At 44.4% G+C, this 25,536-nt stretch overlaps 1 protein-coding gene across 1 annotated transcript in view; it reads right to left on the reverse strand.

The window, feature by feature from the left end:
• WIF1 (WNT inhibitory factor 1) overlaps nucleotides 1-23,966 on the reverse strand; it is a 52,969-nt gene extending 29,003 nt beyond the window's left edge. Inside the window, exons 1-3 of the mRNA XM_080390784.1 lie at nucleotides 23,497-23,966; nucleotides 23,265-23,404; nucleotides 1,358-1,466 (exon numbers count right to left, since the gene is read on the reverse strand). Of these exons, the coding sequence (XP_080246910.1) occupies nucleotides 1,358-1,466; nucleotides 23,265-23,404; nucleotides 23,497-23,629 (382 nt within the window). The 5' untranslated portion in view covers nucleotides 23,630-23,966. The remainder of the gene's footprint in view (nucleotides 1-1,357; nucleotides 1,467-23,264; nucleotides 23,405-23,496) is intronic.
• Between the last annotated feature and the right edge of the window lie 1,570 nt (nucleotides 23,967-25,536).

The raw sequence follows: 25,536 nt of genomic DNA on the forward strand, positions 1-25,536 counted from the left end.
CAGACCTTCTGCTGGAATATGAGATCTCATCTCCAGCCTCCCTGCACTTGTAGATTATGTTTTCCTAAACAGTCGGAAGGGGGGCCTTTTGGTTTAGCCTTTCTGGATAGTAAAAAATTAAAGGAGAAACTAGCTTATATTAGAGGATGCTGAGTGCAGAGCTTCCCACATATCTCACCTGCTTTATATGGAGATGGAAACAACGCTTAACAAGAACTTTGCCTTTGTGACCTTTTAAGTTACATTTAAATGTCTTTATTTGCCACCATGTCAGGCTTGCAACCAATTAAATTGCAGCAACTGTGGTACAAATATCACAGCACTTCACCCAAATCCATTTTCAATACCACTCATTCCATCCACATTGAATGGAGAGACCAATCACTAATGTTAAATTCCAGGTGCCACAGCAAAAAGATGTGCAACATTACCTTGACACCATTCTGCTACAAGCTGAAAATGGAGGATATCAAACACAAACCGTCAGAATTTATACATTGAAAAAGATAAGAGAAAGAAAGACTGGTAAAAGTTGTAAACTCGTGTATCAGTGGTCCACTTGCAGCCTGTCCACTTGTCCTGTTCCATTCCTCATTTCCTTCTCATTTTATCTCATGTGGTCTTAGGCTGGCTAAGGCTGATCATGAAACCATAATCACTAAGATGCTACGGTCACCCAGATGTACATTTCTGCCATTCTGCCAGAGACTACCACACATTAGCCCTGGAGCAATTATCTAAAATGTTACTCATCTACTTCAGAGCCTCCCGTGGAAGCCTTTTTACTTCACTCGGCTCACTGCACCGCAGTGCTCCTGGAGCACTCGTGTTGGCTTGGGCTCAGCCTCTGCTGTGGAGGCAAAAGGTCCAGTGAAGGGCTAAGAATGCACAACTGAGGGAGAAGTGGTAAATGATAATATCCTAAACTAGAATTTGTGTCTCTGAGCTGAATGTGTGATGACAACAGCTGACCTCAGCTGAAAGTAAAATGTCCACAAACTGTAACCTCTGAGAAACAGAATAATTTGATAACTATTCCTTACAGTGACCAAAGACTTTGTTTCCCAATTGTTGCACAACTTAAGCAGTAGTATTCACGCACATGAATTTTATGCGACAATTTTGTACAAGTTTTTACTGATTTATCTACACATAAAAGCGTCAGGTGACTTGGCTCAGACAAAATACACTGCTGTAGTCAGGCAAGGCACTCACAAACTGTTCAGTGTCAAGTACTGTGGCAAGCATTTCTTTAGCAATAAATTTCAGAACTGCAATTCATAATAAAACATTTAGACTTTACTGGCTATGGAATATTTTTTACAGGAACACAATTTATAATACCAACAGCACAAACCTGATGCTTTATGAGGAACTGTTCCAAGCAGAGGGATATTTATAGTTGGATCAGCCATTATGCCCTTATCCAAAGAGTGCAAAGACAGGAACTCATAGAAGTACTCAGCCTGTGACAAAACAAATGAAAAATCTGTATGTATTTTAATTGCATTCACAGAAGCAAACTGTTTAGCATATAAACTACAGCAGGAAAATACTACACTTTTTATTATGCCATTCACTTGATTTGTTTCTATTATTTCGCCGAGTGCTTCTTCACCCAAGCATAATTTTCAGATAATTTCCTCTTTCAGAGACTGTGAGTGACCATACAGTAATCGGGATGCAGCATAACAGCAAGGAAAATGGCATTCACACAGTGAACAAGTATTATACAGAGAAGGAATTTTTCACAACCCACACCTTTTATCTAGCAGACCACAAAACACGTGTGAATGCTAGGCTAATTCTTCAAGCTGTTCTGGGGGCAGAATCCTCCTGGAACTACCTGGGGAGCCTGGGTGATGTGCTTGCACCACGAGTGCAGTTTAAAGGACATACCCATACGCATGACGCAGCTGTGGCATGAGAATATCCATCCTTGCTCTCGGCTGATCTGCACAGCATGGCACACTGCCTGAGGGAAACAGTGCCAGGCAATGAACAGCCGCACTGCTGGAGCGCCAGGCTAGGACACATAGCTTGCTTAAAGCTCCAACACTGCCCTGTGCACCCCCAGTTCATTAAACTGCTCCAAAGGTGGAGCTGAGAGCTCCCCTACAGAGCCGGCTTCATGTCACTCATTATTAACCGCAACATAAATGATTTGTTTTGGCGATCCCCAAAAGGTGTTGGCATGATTTAAAAACTGCTTTCCACTACCTTCATCCTGCTCCCAATATTGCACTGTGGCACAGACTGTAGGCTTCGTTACTTTCTTCCATGGGACCCTGGCCTCTCCGTTCAGTCATTTGTTCAATATTTCTTCACATTCGATGCAAAGCAACGTCATGCGTCAGCAGCATAGCGGTACACACCACATACACCTGAGATGTATGCATCTTACCATGTCACTGGAGGCTTCCCCTACTGTCAATGGAACAACTTCAGGTGTGCAGAGCAAGTGGAAATGAACCTTTGAACCTAAAGTCTGGCTTCTCACTTATCCTGAAGCATATAAGGGTTCACAGGTAATCGTACCTGCTGCTCTCAGAAAAGCACTTGAGACCTTAGCAAGGGCACTGGCAAAAAAGTGTTTTCACCCAGCAATTCATTGATAGTAGACAGTATTGTTGTCGGCTTTGTAGCTAAAATAGTGAAATAAAGAGAGATTAAAACCAACATTTTATGAGAACTTTGGGCTGATAAAATGTAGTTGATTTATGTCTACAAGATGGCAGTCAATGCCCTTAGTGAGAAGACTGTCGTTTTTCTCCTGTAATATCCTGGCTCCCTAGTACAAGGAAGACGTGGACTTACTGGAGTGAGACCAGCAAAGGGCCACAAAGGTGATCAAGGGACTGGAGTGTCTGACATACAGGGAGAGGCCGAGACAGCTGGGACCATTCAGAGAAGGTTGACAGAAGATCTAATCAATGTGTGCAAATAGTTGATAGGGGGTGTAAAGAACATGGAGCCAGGCTCTGCCTGGCAGTGCCCAGTGACAAGGCAAGATGCAATGGACACAGTACAGAAAACTCCATCTGAACCTGAGAAAACACCTTTTTACTATGTAGGTGACTGAGCACTGGCAAAGGATGTCCAAAGAGGTTGTGGAGCCCCCATCTGCAAAGATATTCAAAACCCAACTCAACACAGTCCTGGGCAAGTGGCTCTAGGTGACCCTGCTTGAGCAGAGGGGTGGACTAGATCACCTCGAGGTCAGACTGTCTGGTTTCAGGTCATCCTCAGCCCTTCTGTGATTCTGTGCTCTGCTAACCTGAGCAGAAACCCTGGCAGTGTGTGAGGGACCATCTCCCTTTAGGTTCTGGTGACACCAGCAAGGCACTCAGGAGCTGGGTGGAAAGGTCGTTAAGACATTCCTAATCAGCCCTGGCAGCACCTCCAGTCACTGTGCAGGGACACCAAGGAGACCCCAAACAGCATGTGGGGGGCACAATCCATACGGAGGGTGTTGTGTCGGCACAGAAACCGCAGAGGAGGCCTTGCAAAACAACAGGGAATGAAGCGATGAAAGTTTTTAAGGGTGGGTTAAACACATGGAGCATATGTGGGAGGGAGAGGGGACAGCAAAGCAGTAAAACAGGAGATGAAAATTGAAGTCTGGGGTAATGTTCAAAAGGCTGCTTTTAATTAAAGACATTTCTTCCCAGTAAAATATACCATGCCAAAATATGAAAACAAGCCATAAAGTCAGATTGTGAACATTTTTGTTTTCAAATAAAACTTTGGTTCAGAAAAATAATTATATGTCTCCACACATCTATAGAATAGTACAATGAGTGAGTCAATGCCGTTCTGTCTGTTTCTCATTGGTTAGCTTTGATGTTTGGTTATATCTAAACCAGGTCATAATAGGTTGGGATATTAAAACATTATGTTCGTACTACTCTAGTAAACAAGAACTGCTAACTAGACCAAATAGCTCCACTCCCATATTTCCATTCCAGCCATGCTGTTGTAGCAGGTTAGCTTGTGAGCCAGACCTTAATTTGTAGGAAAGGAACTGGAATCCCATTTTCTAGACTTGAAACGATGCCTAAGGACAAAGACAAAAAGAAAGTTCACTGTGGGAAAGGGGAACGATTGCTGCATGAGCCACAATATTCACCGCCTAACGAGGAAGGCATTCCTCTAACCAGAGCAGAGGCGCAGCAGTGATTAGTGCCCGAGGCAGGAGTAAGTTCTGCTCGCATGTTAAAAAGATGGGAAGAGACATTGCACAAGCAACAGGCTGCTCGTGAGGAAAGCCACACATTGCACTGGGGGGAGATACCTACTCTCACCACTTCTGCACCAAGGTTTGTACATCTGCTGAGCTGACAAAAAATGGACACCTGCAAATGATAGTATCTAAGAAGACCTGAAACACCTCATGTGGATGCAGCTAGCATGACTTCAAAGTTATGAAGCCATGTGCTGCAGAGTATGATTGCAAATCACGTACTGCACTGGGTGGTTAAATTTTGATATAAAAATTATCTACAAAAATCAGTCTAGAGAGGCTGCACAGTGGAGCAAAGTAGTTTTAACTCCTCAGACCTGTGAATCTGAAACAAGATTTGGCTGCCATAAATCCTATCTATTTGGAAAAAATCTATCTTGACACAATCCCTACATCTAGTCTCCAGTACTGCCCCGCTGTAATTGAGTTGATTGCCAATTAATTTGCATTAATCATCATGACTGAAAAGCAAACAACACACTCTCAGCAAATATTTACCATGCTCCAGCCTAGCATGAAATTTAGTCATGATGGTTAATTGAAGAGATAGGTCTGTGCAATTAAAATATTGTCTAGTGACTACCGTAATTTATGCTGTAAGTGGTCATTGTGAGTGAGAGCAAAATTTCCTGGGATATTGTTGAGAGATAAAGGGGGAACTCATAATCTATAATCCCTTTTTCATTACGAAAACAATCTCGTGACGTTTTTGTTTTTAAGACAGCCTATGAAGCATCTGGCATGTGAGGGGAAATCTGGTACCGAAGCTAAATCTTAGAGAAATGGTGTGATCAGAAGTGACGGAGGAAATGGGGTTTGAGATAAATTGTTGATCTTTGACAACTGCACACTCTACACGCACAGAAGATTTTTGGTTTTGGCTTGGCTTCAGGAAGCACCCAAGAAAGAATACGCTTTACTTTTCTGTAAAGACTTTGAGATGCTCAGAAACTGAGGCAAGGGCCCCTGCAGACCGTGTGTGAACAGTCTGGGGACCCAGTGCCTTCAGGCAGCAGGTAGCCCTGCACAGCTGCCCTTTAACTGTTCCTCATGTGGACTAAGCCTTCAGCAAAGGGAGGAAATTTCTTTTTAGGCAAATAATTCCATGGTCAGGATTAACTTTTATGGACTTTAAATGGCTGTTTTCTATAAATCAGAGGAATTTAAAAGGTTATAAAAATAACGAAGCCCTCTAACAAGACTTGTAGCAAACATCTGTTGGCAGTTTGGTTTTAAATTATATACACTTAAAATTCCTACAGAACTCCACTCCTCAGTACAAGATCTGTTGCCTTAGAATTTTCTTATCACTCAGATGCCATGTTGTGCCCACCTTGGTTTTGTTTCGTATTTAATCAAAACATTCACAGGAATGTGCATTGTGTTTTCTTCATTTTACATGAAATATGTAGAATTAGAATTAATTGTAGCACCTGAAGTGAAGCAGAGTAGCTTAAAGTGTTGTATGTCACAGCTCAATAACCTAATGAAATCTGCAGCCCTTCTAACAAAGAAAAGAGAACATGTGCTAGCTTTGCAAGTAGATGTAAGAAATTAACTGTATTTTCTCCTCATTATTTTAAAGGGATCAGTGCTGAATGTTACCAGTTATCAGTTAAAGGACAAATATACCCTAATGCCAATTTTCTACATTTAAAGATAGAAACTCATCAAAAAAGTTCCTTTTTATCCCAGATCCATGAATATTTCTGGCTATGCACATGCTAAAAGATGCTAGTAGGCATTATCTATAGCAGATGCTCACAGCACCGTATGCCATAAATAAAATCACAAAGTGAGGCAATGTATGTGTTTGTTAGGTGTTTACAGCATGGACCATTGCTTCTCCAAGATACTAACTGCATTAGGTCAGAGAAGTTGGTCCGTTTACATTCCAAGATGAAGCATGAAGCAAAATGAGATGAATTTCAACAAAGAGGGGAGCTGTAACCATACTGCACGTACCAGGCTATTGAAGGAGCCTGGCCAGAGTATGAGTATGTATGTCAGCAGCACAATTTATTACTGCAGTGCAGTCTAGACACTGCTGTAATGAACATCATAATGATGCCTCCTTAGACAAGCAGATAATAAACTGTCTGCTTACAAAGTTTTATTTTTCTGCTAGGGAAGGCAGCCTGGCCTTACTTGACAAATGGTCCTGTCACAGAGTGGGTAAACCATTTTTTGTACCTCCGTGTGACACTCAAAGAGATTTGCCATCAGCTTCACAAGGTAGTCCCAAAGTAGGAGGCATGCTTAACAGTACGAAGTGATACAGAAACACGCTCTGAGAACACCATTTTACACAGAAGACAGGATAACCTGCCTGTTTGCTAAGGGTATGGGAACGAACTGAAGAAGTAGGATTAACAAAATCAGAGGTGCACACAAAAGGAAAAATGGAGATATTTTTGTGTTTCTAAGAAAGAAGGACCCAAATCAGAATTCACTGAAATGGGCAATCTCAAAGAAAAATACATGATGTGACTGTTAATTGCACACCGCTGTGGTGAAATGCACACAGCTCTGCAGAGCATGTTTTATGCCTGCTTTCTTCACGTTAAGAAAACTGTGGCAGACTGAAGAAAATCCATGCATGAGGAGGAAGACTTTTTTAACAAGGGAGTGAATTCCTGCATGCAACTTTCAACAATAACCACTTGTGGTTTTAGTGGTTTTAGAAGAAGAATGGGACAAAAACTCTCTGGTTTTGTCAATGGAAGATCACTAAGTGGTGCTTAATGTTTCTTGTGACATGTGACTGTGGATGGCAGATCACATCCTCCAAAAGAAGGACTTAGAAAGCTGGAAAAAAGAAATTTCTTCATTGCTGTCAAAAGGAGCCCCAGATTTTGAGAGGTGACATTGCAGGCTTCTGAGAATGCTTTGCACAGGAGAGATGGACAGAAATCTTTGCAAGAATACATTAAACTTTCCTCCAAGTAATAAGAAAATAATTTCTGTAAAGGTAAGTAATGCAAAGAAATCACTGTCAAGAAGCTTGGTGAGGCCGCAAAGTAATAGATTTAGATTACGTTTAGCAGTTGAGTTTCTGGCAGTTGGCTGCTCTTTGGGAGACAGGGGAAACAGGGCTGCTACTTGGTCATTTTGAGCTGATATTTTCTCCCACCAGACCTTGAGTTCTGGAAACGCTCTAGCATTTGAAGGGGTCATTTGAAACCAACACAAGACTGGAAGCTGAAAGGCTTGGCAGAAAGAGTGGGGTTCAAGATGGGCACCAGCGAAAAAGAAAAATCGAAATACACCAGCAGAATATTAACTTTGAAACTCATCCCCACACGCAAGAAAAGTAGACTACCTGAAACAGAGAGCCAAATAAACAAACACCTGTTGCACATCCCTGTCCATCATCAGCCTGCCAATGTTAGATCAGAGTCAATCCCTTGATGCAGTAGGCATCTGTAATGGGGACAGTGGGACCATTCCACAAGGCTAAAGCCTTTGAAAGCAGTAGATGGGCAAACAGATCCACAACAATTTCCAAGTAAGTACAAGTACATCGATACAAAGGCACGTGGCATGCAGAATTTCTTAACAGTCACAACAAATTTACAGCTGCTTGTTGAGGAAAGTCTTGGGGTTTCTCACTCCTTCTTTACCTTGCTTTATTCAGAAACAAAAGAGAAAGCAAGAGAGCACAACTCTCCATATTTAGATGTTTTCTTGTTTAACAGATTTTATGTAACATATTTTATTACTGCTTCCCTAGTTACTACTGAGAAAACTAAGCTAAAAGGAGACAAAAAAGGGGTTTCATGAAGATTCACAGTTAATTACATCTTGAAAATCTATAGCAAGGAATAATATTTTGCAGCATGAACCAGGCTGGAATGTGTACGTGGTGCACAAGACTCCTTTAAATTGTTTTCTCCTATGTCTTAACAGATGCAAATTAGAAAACTCTGCTTTGGGGAAGGGGAAATAAACAACCAATATCCCCAACAGAAAAACAGCGTTAAGAGTTCAGATTAAAAAAAGTTAAAGATACACAAGCCTTTATTATCTTCAAATATTTAATGAAACATATTGTTCTGGTATCCTGATAACTGGTAAAAGCTATTATCCTGAAGTTATTTCTTGTTCTGGCTCAACAAGAGCTAATTGATTCTTTCATCACACACCAGAAGATCAGTGCTCTCTCCAGTGGAGATTTCATGATCAGGGATGTTCAAAATGCCGATTTCCTAAGGGGAAATTATTACTGCCTCTTAGAGAAAAAAACTAAAACCTGTCTCATCAGGCTAGTTCCTAACAAAACAATGCTGTACAGGTCTACTATCAGCACCTGCAACACAACTATGTGGCTCTATCTACATTGAGAATAAACTGAGAGGTTGTTTTCTTCCCCTCATAGCTCGAAAAATAAGTGAAATCCTTGGATGGCTGGTCCTGGGAGTGCATCTTTACATAGATTACAAACTGTTTGCAGTTTCAGGCTCTGGATAGATTTATTTATAACTAATAAATTAGCCTGAAAATTCTTTTCAGAGAATATCAAATAATTTCAATAAAACCTTTACAATTAGGGAAACGATTGCACTAACAAGCGTTTAGACTAGTTACGATGGAGATCTGAGCAGACACTACATTTAATTAAACAGAACGCTTTTAAAAGCACAAATGTAAACCTTAGAGATGGTGGCTCATCTGATGTGACGAGAGAAAGTTCACAGCTGAAGAATATGCTAATCCACCTCCTGCTTGGTGGTAAACATAGATAATGCCACGGATTCATTTTGGCCATGCTTCAAACTTCCAACCCTTTGTTCTTAAGCCTCACAGGACAGCTTTGAAGTTGAGGATAAAGCTCCTCTAGCACACCATTACCAACGAACAACCTTCTCATTATGATCTCATGAAAGTGTAATCAATAACTTACACAAGTTAAAAGCATGGCAAACAGCAAAGGTCATGTAATTGGGCCTTTATTGAGTCCATGTGTTTCACTCTTGGCTTTAACTGGCACTCCCATATAATAAATATCTCTCCCCAAAATGTAAGCAATGAAATTTCCCAAAAGTTATGAAATCACACAGCAGCTTCTGTCAGACTGGAGTCCTTTTCTAGGGTCTCAAAGTGGGACGCTTCCGCTTTTGTGCACCTAAGTGACAGAAAGTTTGAAGCACCTCTGAGTGAGAGTTTCTTTATCTACTGCTCAGTAGATAATGGTCTTTAGCCTTGTATTTCAAGCAAACAAGTGTTTAAAAGTTATGGTGTAAACATTTTGGAAAAAATTCAACTCTTTATCTGATTAGTTGCTAGAAAGACTTCCTTCACACTGCTCTCTTTTAACATCTGCTGCATGGATTTTTCAATGCCTTTTTTTTTTTTTAAATATCCAGAGTAATTTTGTTCTTGTTTCACAGGCTGACATTGACCAAAGCAAATTCTACCATGAAAGAACAACTAAATTTTTATTTAAATAGAATGTTTGATTGGTGCATCTGAAAAGGAACTTGTGCGTTTGCTGTTGTACCTGAAAAAACACTGATTTGGCTATTGAGACAAGACCCTGGTATGTGGACATACATTACTGTACTATTTCCACGTACCACACAGGCCTCCATATAGTTATGCCCTCCGTAACTATACCTTAAATTTTGCAAAGCATCATAAAGCAGGAAAGTACTACCATATCCCCAGTTTCTGATGAGAAACTGAAGTTTTTCAAACAACTTGTCTTTCAGGCTGTTTCTTAGGTTAGGCAGGATCTGCACAGCTTCACCCCTGGGTTACATCGCCAGCCTCACAGGGTCCAGCCTTTTGATTTAAGGTCCAGAATGGTCCAATGTATTTCCCAGCATTTAAATGAAGTATCTTCCTTAAGGCCAGCTCGTTCCCAATTTCCTCGACACTCAGAGGAAAGAGCAGCACTTGCAGAATACAATTCAGCCCAGTGAGAGTCTGATTTACCTGCTGTCTTGAACTGCCTTTCTCGCTCCCCCTGGTGCAGATGGAGCCTTCTCGTGGCGTGGGCACCTTCACGTGCCCTGGGCTCTGCTGAATTTCTCTGTGCTGGTTTGTAAAGTTGCACACCGGAGAGGCAGTGAGTCCTGAGTTTCGCTGTGGCACGTGGCTGTGCTGCTGAACACAGTTCTCTCCACTTGGTACCATTCCACTGAGTCTAAGTGGGTTATTTAGAGAAGCCCCCTCACCAAAAATGTCTGTCTTCTGCCCTAGCCACTGCTAGTGTACCAGTCCCTTCCTTTTCAAGGCCTGTCCTTCTCGCCTTCTCCTTCTTCTGGTCACAATCTTTATTTAGAGGGGGTTCAGATGATGAACATGGCAAAGAGCCATGCTGGGTTTTCCTTTTTTCTCCTTCTGCTACTGTCCCTATCTTCAGTGGGATTAAGAAATAGTCCTGGCACTTTCTAGGTTAAAAGTTTTGTGCAGATGAACTTGGTGAAAGACAAAAGTAGTGTTCTGGTACAGGCAGTGCTGGCACGACCAGGGCAACCCTCCATTCGAGGAAGATGAAAAGAAATTAGGAAGAGTTGTGACAGTCAGGGTCAAGTTGAGCTTCCAGATGAACCCTCTGCACACATTTGCAGGACTGAGTCCTACTCAGAAAGGTATGAAGCTTATTTTGGGAAAGCTACATCATCCTTCTGGGTTTTTTTCCACTCTGGATAACATGGCCTATCATCTGTCAATATAAATCCTGACAGGGAGGGCTAGCAGCTGAAAGGTCCCCAGAAGAATGTTTTGCAGAGACCCTAACCTCATTTTTATTAGAGAAAATGCCAGTGAGACAGTTCAGCTTCAGACAAGAATACGTGGACCTCCCCAGATTTACCTCTGATGAAAAACCAGCTGGAGTCTGATGACACCGGAAGCTTATACTCTGCTTTGAGATAACTGCCCCATTTGGGATTAAAGAGTTTTGCTAAGATCAGAGATGTAATTTATTCCTTGACGCACAACTATGGTAAATCTGGTCTGCTCTTGCAGACTGAGGCCAAATTGTCCTTTTTTGTCACTTAATACATCCCAGATGTGCTGACACTCCCTAACTTCTGCTGGAGTCAAAGGCTGCTGGAGGTTCTCCAAATGCCCCAAACCAGCCTTTATTGACTAAACGCAGCGAGTAGCTCTGGACTGAGTGTGGTCCATGGTACTTGCAGGAAGAAAGACACACTGGAGCAGAACAATGTCCTGCACTGCAGGCCCTGCTGAGCTGTCAGGTCTGCTCTCTGCATCACTACAGGGTGCAGAAATGCAGTGCTCAGACAGCAGCCTATGGGTCCAGCCCTACCTGTCACCTGCATCAGGACTCGCTGTGATACCAGCCGGCTGAGTCAATTTTATTTGGTTCTGCTTGAATTTCTGCCAGTGAGAAGGTGCTTGGGGTTTGGGAGTTGTTTCTCTGTTCTGATTTGATTTGCCACATTTTCTGTAGCTTGCAGTACTGGGACTGCACCAGGGCAGCAGAAGGCAGCCTGAGACTGTGCTGTCACAGTCCCACCCTCTTCAGACATGGCCCGTGTGATGAGCTAACCAAGAGAGCAGATGAAGCTAAAAATTGATCACTTCTTTCTGCAGGGTTAGTTTTCAGCCAGAGCAGCTCCCTGAGCAGCCCATCAGCACTGGCACAACAAAGAGAACGGAAATGTGTGACCAGGGATGGGAAAGAAGATGGGACAGTGTCAGCTGGTAGCCTGGCTGAAGCTGTTGTGGAATGGCACTGGAAGTGAGGCAAATTGTTCCTATGCCATTGACAGGCGTCACGTTTTATTATCCTGGCGTGAGGAAGCAGCTACGCTGCGAATCATCAGCAAGAAGTTGGTTGCCTCAATGCACTGCTGAAAGCAACAGAACCCGCACTCAAACAGGGCACGTGCATTCTCGATAGCACTGCCAGAGTCATCATGTGGACACAAGGTTTTTTACCTCTGAGAAAAACTTAAAAATCCAAACATGTGATCCCACCCTCAGAAATATCTTGCTATTGTTCACTGAGGTTTTACACCAGGAATAATTCACATTGACTCAGGTTTGTCATGTTTTTAAGCTTTGGGTTTTAAGCAGTTTGTGTTAACAGGTTTCTTTGGAGCAACGCTGGATTACAAACACGTTTCTAAAATGTGACCAGGGAGTCACCAAGTGCCACCTTTCCAGTTGTGGCATGCCATGTAGGTGTGCTGTGCAGCTGAAGTGAAGACAGGTTGCACATCTGTTTTCAAGTGACTCTCTTGCCACATCTTAGGAAAATGTTGTACAGAGTCTCACGGAAGGCTGGACAAGGATGCTGCACCAGAGGCATTTGTGATCACACTGACCACACACATACAGTTTGCCAGTGAGGAAATCCACTGGTCAGGGTATGACCTGTCTCAGCTAAGGATGATGCTGTTCTAGCGCAAAGGTGAGGCCCATGCTCGGCTGCTTTTGCGCCTGAGGTTCTCGGGCAAACCAGCCTGGAACCCATGCACTCCTGCGTCAAGTGAGCCTGAGCTCCTCCAGCAGCCGTTGCCAGCACGGTGGTGCACACAGCATAGGGGCTCCCTCCTGTGGATCTCCTAAAGTGTACCGGAGAAGGACCATGGAGCACAGCCGGGGAGCCCTGCGGCTGAGGAAGGCCCACACAACCTGCTCTCTGCAGCTCCTCTCCCACAGCCTCCCCGGCGTGGGGAAGGAGATCCCATCTCTGCTCCGCTCAGGGTGAAGAGACACACCGCTGTCTAGACAATTCAGTTTATGTAACATGCAAGCTGTTTTCAAACTTATAGATCTCCGAGGAACACAGTAGAGTTTTTTCCCTAATTCTTTCTACCTTTCAATCATTTGGTTTTCTTTTAAAGGAAACAGAGAAAATGTCATACAAAAAACACTTGTGTTAAAAAAAAAAAAAACAACTTTCAAGAAGCCTTATGGTATCCAGTTAAGCAGTCAAAAACCAGGAAATACCAGTGAATAATGCTGTATGTACAAACTTACCTCTGCCTCTGTTTTTACAAGACATTCAAAGCTCATTAGTTACATGAGCCCATACCAACTCTCATCTATGAGACGTGACTCAGGTGCTTTTGCAGCTGTGAATCTCAGAACCAAAGAACTGCTGCTGAAGGCCCGTGGGCTTCCTCGGGGTGAATGGCTGTTACAAAACTGGGTAGCCTTTGGAAATCTGGCCCATTACATCAACTGGACACATTAATATGCAGATACACAGTAAACTGCACAGTCACAAGCTGTGCAGTACAAGACATGCAGAGGTCTGGGGAAAGCATGCTTGCACATGAAGGCCAACTACCTTAATGTAATAGTTTGTTGCTGCCACCTTTCAATTGTATTTCATAAACTGAGATTCATATGAATTATGGGTGGCAGAAACTGGAACGCCACAACTTGCTGACAACAAGATTCATTAGGAATGTTTTTTGGGGGAAATGTATATGGAAAAAACTCTCAAGCTCAAACCATGCTGGTCATTTCCTAAAACCCACATATGTTTTCAAATGCAGATTTTTAAAGTAGTAGAAATCTGTGGTTTATCTGCAGGCTATTAACATACTCCTGAAGGACAACAGGCAAACAACACACCTCAGTTAGAAGGTCCATTTTCAATGATATACTGAAAGGTATGTTTAGTTGATGGTTGAGCTGTTGACATGCAGGTTGTACAAATTTTAATCCAAGGGTTTTTGCTTTTTCAAATAAATGTCTTCAAATATTTTCAGTGCATTGAGAGTGGTCAGTAGCTCATCTTGTCCTTGACAGAAATATAACTTAGACTTTACCACAGGAACTAATTTAAGTATACCATTACTAAATCTGGCTTATCTGGAAGTCTGTAATCAGAGATTACAAGCTTCACGTAAACATCTTTGCTGCTTGATTACCATCAGAGTAGATGCTCATGCATGTAAACGGTCCTCTGAATGTGGCCAGGGTAGCAAAACCAGATTTGTTGTCAAGACATAACAATAATAATAATGTGTGAAACAGTGCTGCAAATTCCCGTAATTATCAGTTCAAGGAATTCTGCTCAGGTTATAAGAAAAGCACTAGCCCTCCTTTCTGTGTCTCACCGTGCTCAGGGAAGCCCCTGGGGACTGGCTGCTTCCTCCACCTTCTCCAATCCTGAGTGGAATAACCAGACAGTGCCCGAGCAGGAGACTGGCACAGCTCTCCTCTCAGAGCCAAGAGGGTTAGTTTGGGGATCCTCTTTTGTTTTTACGGGGAGTGGCTATAAAGGAATCACAGAAGGAAGAATTTCACAACGCCACTTTCACAGAAGGGCGACAGCCATCCCTTTCTTTCCATCTCTCACAAAAACATCTTCCTACTTCCCACTCTTTATGAGACCTCTGGCCTGCAGAAGGGAGGAAATCCCAAAGAACCTGGGTATGCTCCATCACCTGCTCTAAACCAAGAAGAGGAAAGACTTACTGCAGTTACCTCAATCTTTGCAGACAGGGACAGGAAACATATAAACCTAGAGACAGAAGTTTCTGTTGGAGATGTTGGGGCTGGGGAGAGGTGGAGAAACAGAGATTTCACAAGAACTTGCAGAGGCTGTGAGCTCTGTAAGTCCAGGTAATCACTCCTCCCACCAGCAAACTTTCAGATTCCTCATCCTTTTAAATATTTCCCCATTAATTTAATTGAACGAACTTATACTGCTTGGTTGTATTGTACAGGATGAGAAAACCTTAGTTTTGGATGAATAAAGGTCTTTTATAAATAAGTTAAATAGGAATGTTTTAAAACTTGTAATTCTACTGCTAGGTTTCAATTAATTGCTGTCTAAACAAATAATAGTCACAGTGGCATCATGGCACCAACTATATAAATTATGAAGTTTACTCAACTGCAAATGTTTGGAAGGACAATTACAAAGAGTCTATTAACTAATCAGGATATTCACACTGATATAATTCAAATGCCAATGCCATTACTGGGCAGGATAAGGCGCAGACTTTGTCCCACCAAAGGAAAGGTACGGTTATGTCAAGTAAAAATGTGAAACCCAAGTGGTTCTTGATGCGACGAAGATCTCTAATTTCTCTCTGTAAGGCACAGTATAAGCTTCTCCACCTTGTACTTAAGACAACATGTCACAGCTCTGACTGGAGGGGAGCAACATGTTAGGTCATAAGCCTTCAGCTACACTCCTTTGCCAATACGGAAATCTGATCATGCCTATGCAATCTGAATAGATGTTCCTCTGCAAAACTGGGAGGAAGGAGAGAAAGAAAACCCAGCACAAAGAAAAAAAAAAAATAAAACCACCAATGCAATGGTCAACACAACCTGCTAGCAAGTTATTTCCTAACTCTTAATGTGGTTATGCATTTCATCTGTTGCTTGTGATTACAGACCCAGTTAACTGTATTTTGCCTCTCCTTCCTTTCTGGCAGATGCCAGTGGGCTCTGTGGTACACCCTGCCTGTTCTCACTGAAGGTCTCTGGGTGGAATACTGCAGACACATAGCCACTTGCAGTAATTTGTTGTATCTGTAGCTTCACAAGAGAAAAATAAATTTGTTTCAAATGGACTCTGTTTCAACAGTTCAACTTATTTCCCAGAACCTCTGCAAGAAAGAGAACTGACTAAGGCTCAAACTTGGAAAAATGAAAGCAGTTTGCTGCAGTTTAAAAGGAACAGGTTGAAGCTGGTACTTGTACTCCTTACTGAAGCTGTTCAGTGGACTTTATTTCTTGCCCATGTGTTTTTCAGTCTTAGATCCCCATCCACCATATCAACATTCACACATCTGCAAGTTGACAGCACGTAGAAAACACTGCAGGGAGAGCCTATCTTCTCCTGCTCATCAACAAGTTGTGATTTCTCCATGTCTTTTTCATGTTCTCAGAACAAATAGGTTCATAATCGCAGTACTGAAAGCTCTGAACTTGTTCTTTGCTGGTCAGAACGGTCCAAGAGCCTGCTGTCTCCTCCTCTAGGCAGCCATCATTGTGAAGGCTGGCTCTGCTGCTCTTGCTACTGGTTTCTGTGCTTCAGCACTCAGGGCTGGCGACAGACCTTCTCATTAGTGGGCTGCTGTTTAGGGAGTTTGTTTTCCCTGGTGATGGGTCAAAACCTGAGGCTGGGAGATTGCCAGGTTTGATGTCAAGCGTATTTATTTCCTTTAGGATCAGTTGGGTTTAGCTAGTCGTTTATCCAGGCTAAGGGGCAACTTCAGAGGATTTGTGGAACCAGCTCCGAAAGCCATGTTTGGTCTCTAAGTTATTTATTGAAGTATTTGGCAGTGATGGCAGCAAGTGCTGAAGCAGCTGGAAGGCAATTGCCCACTTTTCCTTATACAGCCAAACAAGCTAGATTCCACCAGATGGTTACAAAACAAAGCAAACTTTCATACTAGATGCAAAAAAATCCAGGTGTTTTCTTGTTTGGCTGAAAAAAAAATCCACCCCGAATCTTTGTAAGCCTTTACTAAGGCATTTCTATTCTGCATGTGCCTCTTCTCCAAATCAGACTTGTCAAGTAACTCCTTCTCAGCATTTTAGTGCAGCTACGCAGTCTTCTATAAATGGACTACAAATCCACATACTGTGGTGGATTTCAGGTATCATATCTGGATAAAGTCCTACAACAGCATCACTGTCCTTGTTTTATTTATGTTACTTTTTCTGAGGCAGATCTCAGTTTGCTGCTTCTCTGTGATTGTACAAGCCAGTCTCAGTTCTGTGCTCGTGCCTGACCCATTTTGTATTAATGGCACAGAAGAAGTGGGGATGCTCCTTCATCACATTATTAATTCATCACATTCATTAATTCACACTTCACTAGAAGCAAGTCATTCATACTCATAGCTACCCCAAAAAAAAAAAATAAAACCTCTTTGGAAAGCATGATATCAACAAAAGTTGTTAAATACATTAAAAGTCCTTCCAGCTAGTTCTTGTTATGGTTAGTTCTTACTTTTTACTCCATGGCATTACTTGTAATGGCATTAACTTTGGACCACCAAGAACATACTTCGGAAGCTGTCTGTAAATAAGAGGTGATGTTGACAGAAAACATTTTCACTTCCACAAGGAAGAAGAAAGCAACACAGCTTAGATTTTATATTTTAGAAAAACCATTAGTAACATGGGGAAAAAAAAAATCTGTACATTTTCACACAGTATAGCCTTGAAGCTCGGGGTGTCCTGTTAGTTCCAGTGCTTCTCAGCAGTTAGGTTGTACAATGCAGCTACTACTGTAAAAGTAGTGGAAATATTTTATTACTTAAGCTTTTTTGTTAAAAATATATTAGAATATTTATAGAAAGGATAAACAACGAAAATCTTGAAGAATGGTTTATTTAACACAGCTTTACACTGCTGTGTAAAGAGAATAATTGTGAAGTTTACACATATACCATGTAAATTACTATGGAAACCAGATGTAGCTTACACTACAAGGTGCCTTGTAACTCATCTCTGCTGAGCAATAAATCCCCCTCTTTTCTTCTTGGCAAAACTTTGAGAAACTTTACTGCTGTTTTCTATCAGCAGATACACCAGATGGCTGGCACATGCCTGCCTTACTAAGAAAGTGGGATCTCTACAGCATTACTTTGATCCCTGGTGGCATGTCTACAACACTGAGACGCAAAATACCACAGCTGAGCAGAATCTAAATATTAAAGGTTTGGAGCTGTGCTCTCAATATGAGAACGCTCTGTCTAAAAATCATGCTCACAGTATGTAAACATCTTCGCATTCCACATGGAAATTTTGGTACAGAGGTCAGAAAACAAAGTATTTCCCCTGTTTGGTAACATGAAACTGCAGTGAAGGTACTACTGTAAATCCCAGGAGTGCAAGTTTATGCGACTGCCCTGACCAAACTTCCAGAACACCAATACCGTTATCAGAAGAAAACCCTAAATTGTGCATATGAGCCATTTTTTAACCTGAAAAGCATCACTGCAATCGCTGGGTATGAGTAAAATATTTACAAAAAAATCAGCAGCTTCTCTGAAGAAAGGCTTCCTTCGAAGAATTACATGCTTTGAAATTCACTGTTGTTTTTTTTTTTAATTTCAGTTTATCAGGGAAATAATGATGTTTGAATGGAGAACCCTATTACATCAATAATGCCTTAAAACTGGTAGTCTGTTAGCTTTCCTCTGGACAAGGAAACAAAACTTCTACTGGCATAGCTGGATATTCCATTTTATCTTCATAGTCAGGCTACATCTCAGCAGTACAGGGTAATTCCAGAAAAATCAATTGAGCTATTCAGGGTTGATGCTCACATCTCTGAGATCAGATCTATCCTCCACAAGCTGTAATTAAATAGCACTCCTAAGCTCCACTTTACAATATAGAAATGATGCTAGGAAATGCCTTGATGACCTCTCTTTACAAGGTACACATCTTTTTGCTTTACTCAAGGTTATCAATAACTCTGATCAGAAGTAACCCAGCCATTCCAGTAGGGTCAGGTCCAGTTGCCTCTTCTAAGGGCCCCAAGGACTATATGCCGGGATGCCCCCTTACCTCCTGACACTTGTGCTCTTGTGACCAGAAGTTCTCCCAGACCAAAGACCTTTCCCCAGCACTTTATTCCCTTGCACACAATGCACACCACCACTGCCATATCACAAAATGGCATGCATCCAGCAGCACCAGGCTGGATATGTCTTTAGCACTAATATACATGCGATATCCATGCACCATGAGACATGAGATTCAGGCACCAGCATACAACTGACCAAATGGCACATCACGGACACACGCATTCAACCATGCAACAGGAGAGGAGCTGTGGGGTACTCATGACAGTTGGGAGTAGGAGGGAAGCTGCTACAATAATTCTTCTGGCTTCTCACCCAAATACTTCTCCCACATACGAAAGGACGAAAGCAGCCTGGGCAGGCTGTGGCCTAGGCTGATTGCTTCTGTGGATCAAACCAGAGACTACTACAAGACAAAAATTCCAGCTTGCTGTTTGGTTTCTTTTTTCACCTCCTGTCTATTAAATCAACCTGGCTGCTGCTCTGTCACTGATCAACCTTTTTTTTTAAATATGGCTCTCTCCCACCAATACTCACATGTGAACTTAATTCTATTGCTGTCAGAAGTCCCACTGAAAGTTAACCACACATATTGGGTTGTGTATTTGGAACTTAAATACCTGTCATACGTTTCTCAACACTGTAGAGATTATGTTATCACTGCAATCTTTGCTACCTTCCGCTGGTGGACATGGTGAAACATGACATAGCATTAGATAGCATAATAGGTTCTCTTCCTCTCTCATTGGGAAGCCTTTCAGTGCAATCTTTCCCAGAGGACAAGACCCTCAAAAGTCATTATTCTTTATTTTGCAAAAACCATACAGAATAAGAGCAAGAAACACACCAGTGAGCTCCAGTGGTTACACAGATGCCTACCATATGGTATATATTACCACTGATTTTTGCTTTTTTAAACCTTTCAAATCAAGGAGCAACCTTTGTAAACACCAATTTACCCAGATTACATTTTTTCTAAAGAGAACGTAACATCTGTAATCTTATATTTAAATTCACAGGTAAAACCATGAAGTGCATAAAAACATAACAAATCCATTCTGCAGTACTCTAGCCTTCTCATAACCCCTGGCTCATCCTGACTTCCCCAGAAAAAGTAGGTATTTAGCGCCTTCAGACCCTTAGATTTCAGGGTTTCCCCAATATTTCCTAATAATTATTTAGAACTAAGAGACTAAGGACTAAAAGCAACACATACTTTCCTTTGGTTAATGTTTTCTAGTGAAAATGGCCTTAATTTTCAAAAGTTTAATACCATAAAAAGTCTTTTCCATGTAAAATAGATGCAGGGCAGAAAGGCCACTGCATTAGAAACATAACATCTTAAATGTAGTGGGCTTTTACCACTTCAGTTTATACAGAATACAGGTATAATCTGGTCCTTAAAACACTCCTTTCAACAGACATTTTTGAACTAGACTATGCACATACACAGCAGTGCAGGACTGAGAAATATTGCCACTCCCTGGGTTGGATTATTTACTCACCTACAACTTGGATCATTGTTTATCCCAGGAGCAGGTAGATGGAATCTACCCACAGGATGTTTATATCCAGTTTCCACAGGTGTAAACAGGGATGCAGGGTGCATCTCAGGAGAGACTTAGCCCTACCCTGCTGGAGAGCCCAGGTGTGGTGGGTTGACCTTGGCTGGCTACCAGGCACCCCCCAGCCACTCTCTCACTCCCCTTCCTGTTGACACAGACAGGATCTCCTGTACCTTCTCAGGAGAAGTCTGGTCTCTATAGACCCAAAAAGGGTCTAGCTACTGCTAGAGGCTGTGGCATATGCTACTGACAGCCGCCCAAAACCTTGGCGCTCCAGAGAAACACCTTCAAATCTCAAGTGGGATACAAGATATAAGGCACAAAATACAAGACTCACAGAAGAAATTATTTCAGCTTTACCAAACAGGAAACAGCTGTATGCTAGTGAACAGTTGTTTCACAGAAAGCAGTCTAGTACCTCAGTATCTTGAATGCCTTTCCTCTTTCAAAGAATACATTTCAATTTCTTTTCCTTCTTCCTTTCTTGACTCTCTCCTCTCCTCCCTTCCCCTTCCCAGACTTAGGAAATCCCCAGAAAAAAGTATTCTGCTGGAATAAAGGTAGCAAGTATTTAGTACTTTCCTGGATGCGTCAATGGAAACTTCTAAGAACATGTATACTTAAAAACAAAAGAGAACACTGAAAAAATATGTTAGAATGTGCTCATTTGTTCCCCTCATAAAATATTGGAAATTCTGGAGAAACTGTGGTTTTTTGCCACAAATAACTTCTATCCTGCTTCTCTTTGCAGCACTACTGTGGGCAATGGTGTTGTTCCTCTATGGGCTACGGAAGAAATACTCATGTTTTTTCCTGCCCTTTCTCATCACATAAAGAGCTGCCTGGCAGAGGGACAGTAACTGCCCTGGTTTCCACAGAGGATGATAAGAACAGTGAGTAACAGGCAGCTGTAACCACACACCTCTGAGGGATGCAAAAACCAACGGGACTGTAATACCAAAAGAAAACATTTTCTCTAGGATGCCGAGTATATCCATTTTTTCCCCAACTCATAAAAGACTAGGGGCTTGAAACTCCTTCCTAAGCTTAGGCTGCTGGTTGAAATCCTGCTCTTCATCTGCAGATGTGCATACGTATCTAAATATCCACAGCCATAAGGCTGGAGTGCCAATGTTTTTATTGACTGTACACACAGATAAACTTGTAAGGAGTAGTTAGATGAGATTATAAAATCTCCAAATACAGAGTCTCTCAGCTTTAACACTTGTTTGACCCATGAACATTTGAAAGTTAACACACTGTTATAGGGACAGAGTGATGCAATGACGTTACTTTAACCGTTAGGTATTTCACTTACAAATTATGTTTCATCTAACAGGAACTCAGTAATTCAGCAAAGAGGAGAAGGAATAATGGGTTAAACAGCTTTGCTGCGGCTCAGAAGGGATTTTGTCCTGCAAGTTGCATCAAGGGGAACACTTGTTTATGTTGTCTTTAAGCCTGTGACTCCACATCAGTGTTACAATCATCTTTTCCTAATGAGCTACCTGTAGGCAGCAAAGGAGGGAGAGGAGAGCACAAGAAAGGAGGACAAGGTTCAGTCTAATATCTCAATCCTCCTTTCCCAAAAAGAGGTAGTAAATTTTATCATGGACAGCAAGTGAAGCTGGCAGAGAAACATCACAGGAAATATCATCCCAAACCACACTAATTATTTCTAGGTACTTAAATGCCAACCCTTGGTGTACAAAGTCGTTTCCTCTGTAAAGCCGAACTGGAACACCAAAGACCTTCAGCAAGTCACTTAGCCTTTGTGACTAAGTTTTGTCTCTCTGCATTCCCTTCCCTCTCTAAAAGAAGAGGTGAAGTGTTTCCTGAACTCAAAGGCTTTGTGAGGACAGCAAAAAAAATCACAAGGGCCTCAGACAACACCTCAAAGCCAAACAAGTTCTGTAGTCAGAAAGAGTATTTTAAAACAACCAAAACCACAACCAAATTGGTGAAGCTGCAATTAGCTGAATTACACAACCAATTTACACTGAATGTTTGAAGGTAAATATTGTTTCATCTTTACCAAGCTCTTTATTGCATGAAGTCCACGTCCGGATTTTAAAAATGACTTAATTTCATCCATCGTTTTTCTGTTACACTGATTTCTTTTCTGTATCCACCACAACGTATGCTAACGTGTTTCAGCTTTATGCAAATTTAACATATGTTGTCAGCGCGTCAAATCGTGCATCTGTTTCTTCAGAAAAACATGTCATTCTTATCTTTTCAATGAAAGAACCCAAAGGGATCCAATACACTACAGAGCTGTGTGGTTTTGCAATTAAACTTGATAAAATTAAGACTACAGGAGACAATTATTATTTACCAGAACTACAAATGAAGCATGCGTGTTCAGTAAATAGACATCAATGAATAACCTGTAGCGTACGTCCATAAACTGAAGGGAGCCGAAAGAAAATTGCATCCGAACTACTGTCAGGTTAAGTTTTATTGAAAGCAAAGGAGACCGGTGTCTTCCCCGCGGGCTCCGGCTGGCCGCTCCCGCCTCACACGGGCCCGCCGCGTCCTCCAGCGCCCGGGACACCCGGCGCCACCGCGCACGCCACAACCCCGCGACGGGGCCGCGCGTCCCGCCGCCCCCCCAGCCCTGCCCGCCGGTCCTGCCGCCCGCCGCCCCAGCCCGCCGCCCCCCGGGCCCTGCCCGCCTGTTCTGCCGCCACCCGAGCCCTGCCCGCCGGTCCTGCCGCCCGCCGCCCCAGCCCGCCGCCCCCCGAGCCCTGCCCGCCGGTCCTGCCGCCCCCGAGCCCTGCCCGCCGCCCGGGCACCCTGCGGGCTCCGGGCGCTGCCCGCGCGGCGTGGGGCACGGCGGCAGGCGACCCGCACCTGGGGGCGCACCGGCACCCTCGGAGAGGGTCTCCCCGACTGTTCAACAGCCAAACCACCTGTCCGGTTTTAAAGAGCCGCCCCTCGCCTCGTCTCTGCACCTACCCGTCCCGTTGCCTGCCAGGTGAAGTTCATGGCGTGAATGCCGACGGGGATGGCGGGCATCCTCTGCTGGGCTTTCCTGAAGTCGTGGGTGAACGGGGCCATCTTCCCCTCGGACACGATCAGGATGTCCTCCTCGAAGCCTGCGAAAGGCAAAGGGGCGCGATGGGCGGCAGCCCCGCCGGGCCCGGCTCCCGCCCGCTGCTCAGCCGGCCGGGGCAGCGGCCCCGCTTACCGATGAGGACCCGCGCTTGCTGGGCATCGATCCACATGTAGAGCGTGTCGGGCTGCCGCGGCGCGGCCCGCAGGCTGCAGAGGCTGAGCGCACCGCAGAGCAGCGCGGCGCACAGCCGCCCCGCCGGGGCCATGCTCCGCGCACAGCCCGCCGCGCCCGGGGCTCGCCGGCTGCCGCTGCCGCTGCCGCTCCGGCCGCGCCTGCCCTCTGCCGCTGCGCGCCCGCAGGCGCGGGGCGGCCCCGCCGGCGGCGGCGGGAGGGGGGCGCGGAGCGGGGCGGGCACGGGGAGGGCGGCGTGCGGCGTCGCAGCCGCGCACGGCCGCCGGCGGGCAGCCGGGAGCTCGGTGCTCGCAGGCTGCTGCAGGCGTGCGCCTTCCCTAGCTCCGATGGGCGGCGGCGCGACGTGCAGCGACGGGGTAGCCGGCGGTCGGCCCCCCGCTCCCCCGGGCACGGTGCGTGACCCACGCCTCCTCCGCCCCGGGGGACGTGCCGTGGGGCCGTCGTGCCCGGCACATGCTGCGCACGAGGTGAGGTGCGGTGCGATGCGGTGCGGCACGTCCCGCCCCCTCCCGCTGCTCGCCCGCAAGGGGCACCGACGGCACCCCGGCAATGCCGTCGGCACCGCCACGGGCACAAACGCGTCGGTGAAGCAAGCAAGCCTGTGCGCCGCGGCCGCCTGGCACAGGCGGCGTTGGGGCTGGGGGCTGGGGGAGCTCCAGCAGAGCGGCAGGGGGTGCAGCCGGGCAGGGGCTCCCAGCGGGATCCGGCACGGCCGGGCCACAGAGAAGCGCGGCAGCGACGGCGCGTCCCGGCGCTGGGGTGCTGCGCGGTGCGGGTGACAAGGTGCCAGAGGGAGAAAAGGCTTTCACCTTGCACGTGTCCCATGGTCTCGGGAACAGTGGTGATGCTGAAAGACACTGAAGTGTTGCCATTTACGCAGAAACTGGAACGGGGTCGATGTAGAAACTTAGTACAGCTGAAAGAATTTTACGTTCAAAAAGTTATTTAAACAGAATCATGCCCTTTAAAGGAAGAAAAAAAAAAATACTGTTTCTATATTTTTCAGATTCTTTCATAAGAAAAAAACAGGTCTTATTTAAAAAAAAAAAAAAACAAACCAACAAAATAACTAAATCTGACCAGGGTAGATACAGTTTGAGTAAAACCCCCAAGTTTCTGTCTGTAATGTTCTGGAAGGAGCCGAAGGGTATTTTCTGCCTGTGAATGCTGCCTTGGGTGCTGCTGTGCTCCATCCCATGACTGCAAAAGTTACCTCTGGATTAACTGCCTGAAACAGAATTCTTCGGGTCATGGGAAACACCATGAAGTTGGTCTTGCTTTTCCAGACAGATTTATATGAGCTGGATTTGCCATGTCGGCTTACACACAGGGAAAGGTACTGAGCTCTGTCATTATTTCGCTTTTTCATGCCCCAGGAGCATAGCCGAACTGGTAATGGTGATTTTTGTACGCAGAAGATTTATGCTTCAACACATTAACTAACCTCACCCTCCCACTGACGTACTGAACTGCCCGTTTTCCTCCTCTCCCTCCTCCTGCCGCTGGCTGACGTTACAAACGCCGCCTCGCGTGCTGTCCCGGCGCAGGTACCCCCCCGTGTTCTGTCCCTCGGCCCGCTCGGGGGTTTATTGTCAAATCCCCCAGGGCAGCACACGTGCGCGCCAGGGAGAAACGCGCGTACTGACACACCGCGTGTATGCGTACGTGTCAGAAATACCCTGTAACTATGAAGCGCGCCGCGAGAACACCGCCTCTACATTTTCCACATGCAAGTGCACGTAAGGCAGCCGTGCGCCCCCCAGCACTTGCAGACGCCTTCCTTCCAGTGCACCGCGTTCTGCGGGTGGGGAGCTGGCGCGCGGGGACGGAGCGGCTCGCGCAAGTTCATCCGAGGAAGATGCGGCCGGGATGCAGTGCTCCCGCATCCGCAGGTGCTGCTCTAGAAACCTGCCCAGCCGGAAAAGCTCAAGCTCCAAAAGCTGGAGTCAGCCTACGTACCCTTAACAGAAATGCCCCACC

This window comes from Falco punctatus, assembly GCF_963210335.1.
Source record: "Falco punctatus genome assembly, chromosome: 6".
NCBI lineage: Eukaryota > Metazoa > Chordata > Aves > Falconiformes > Falconidae > Falco > Falco punctatus.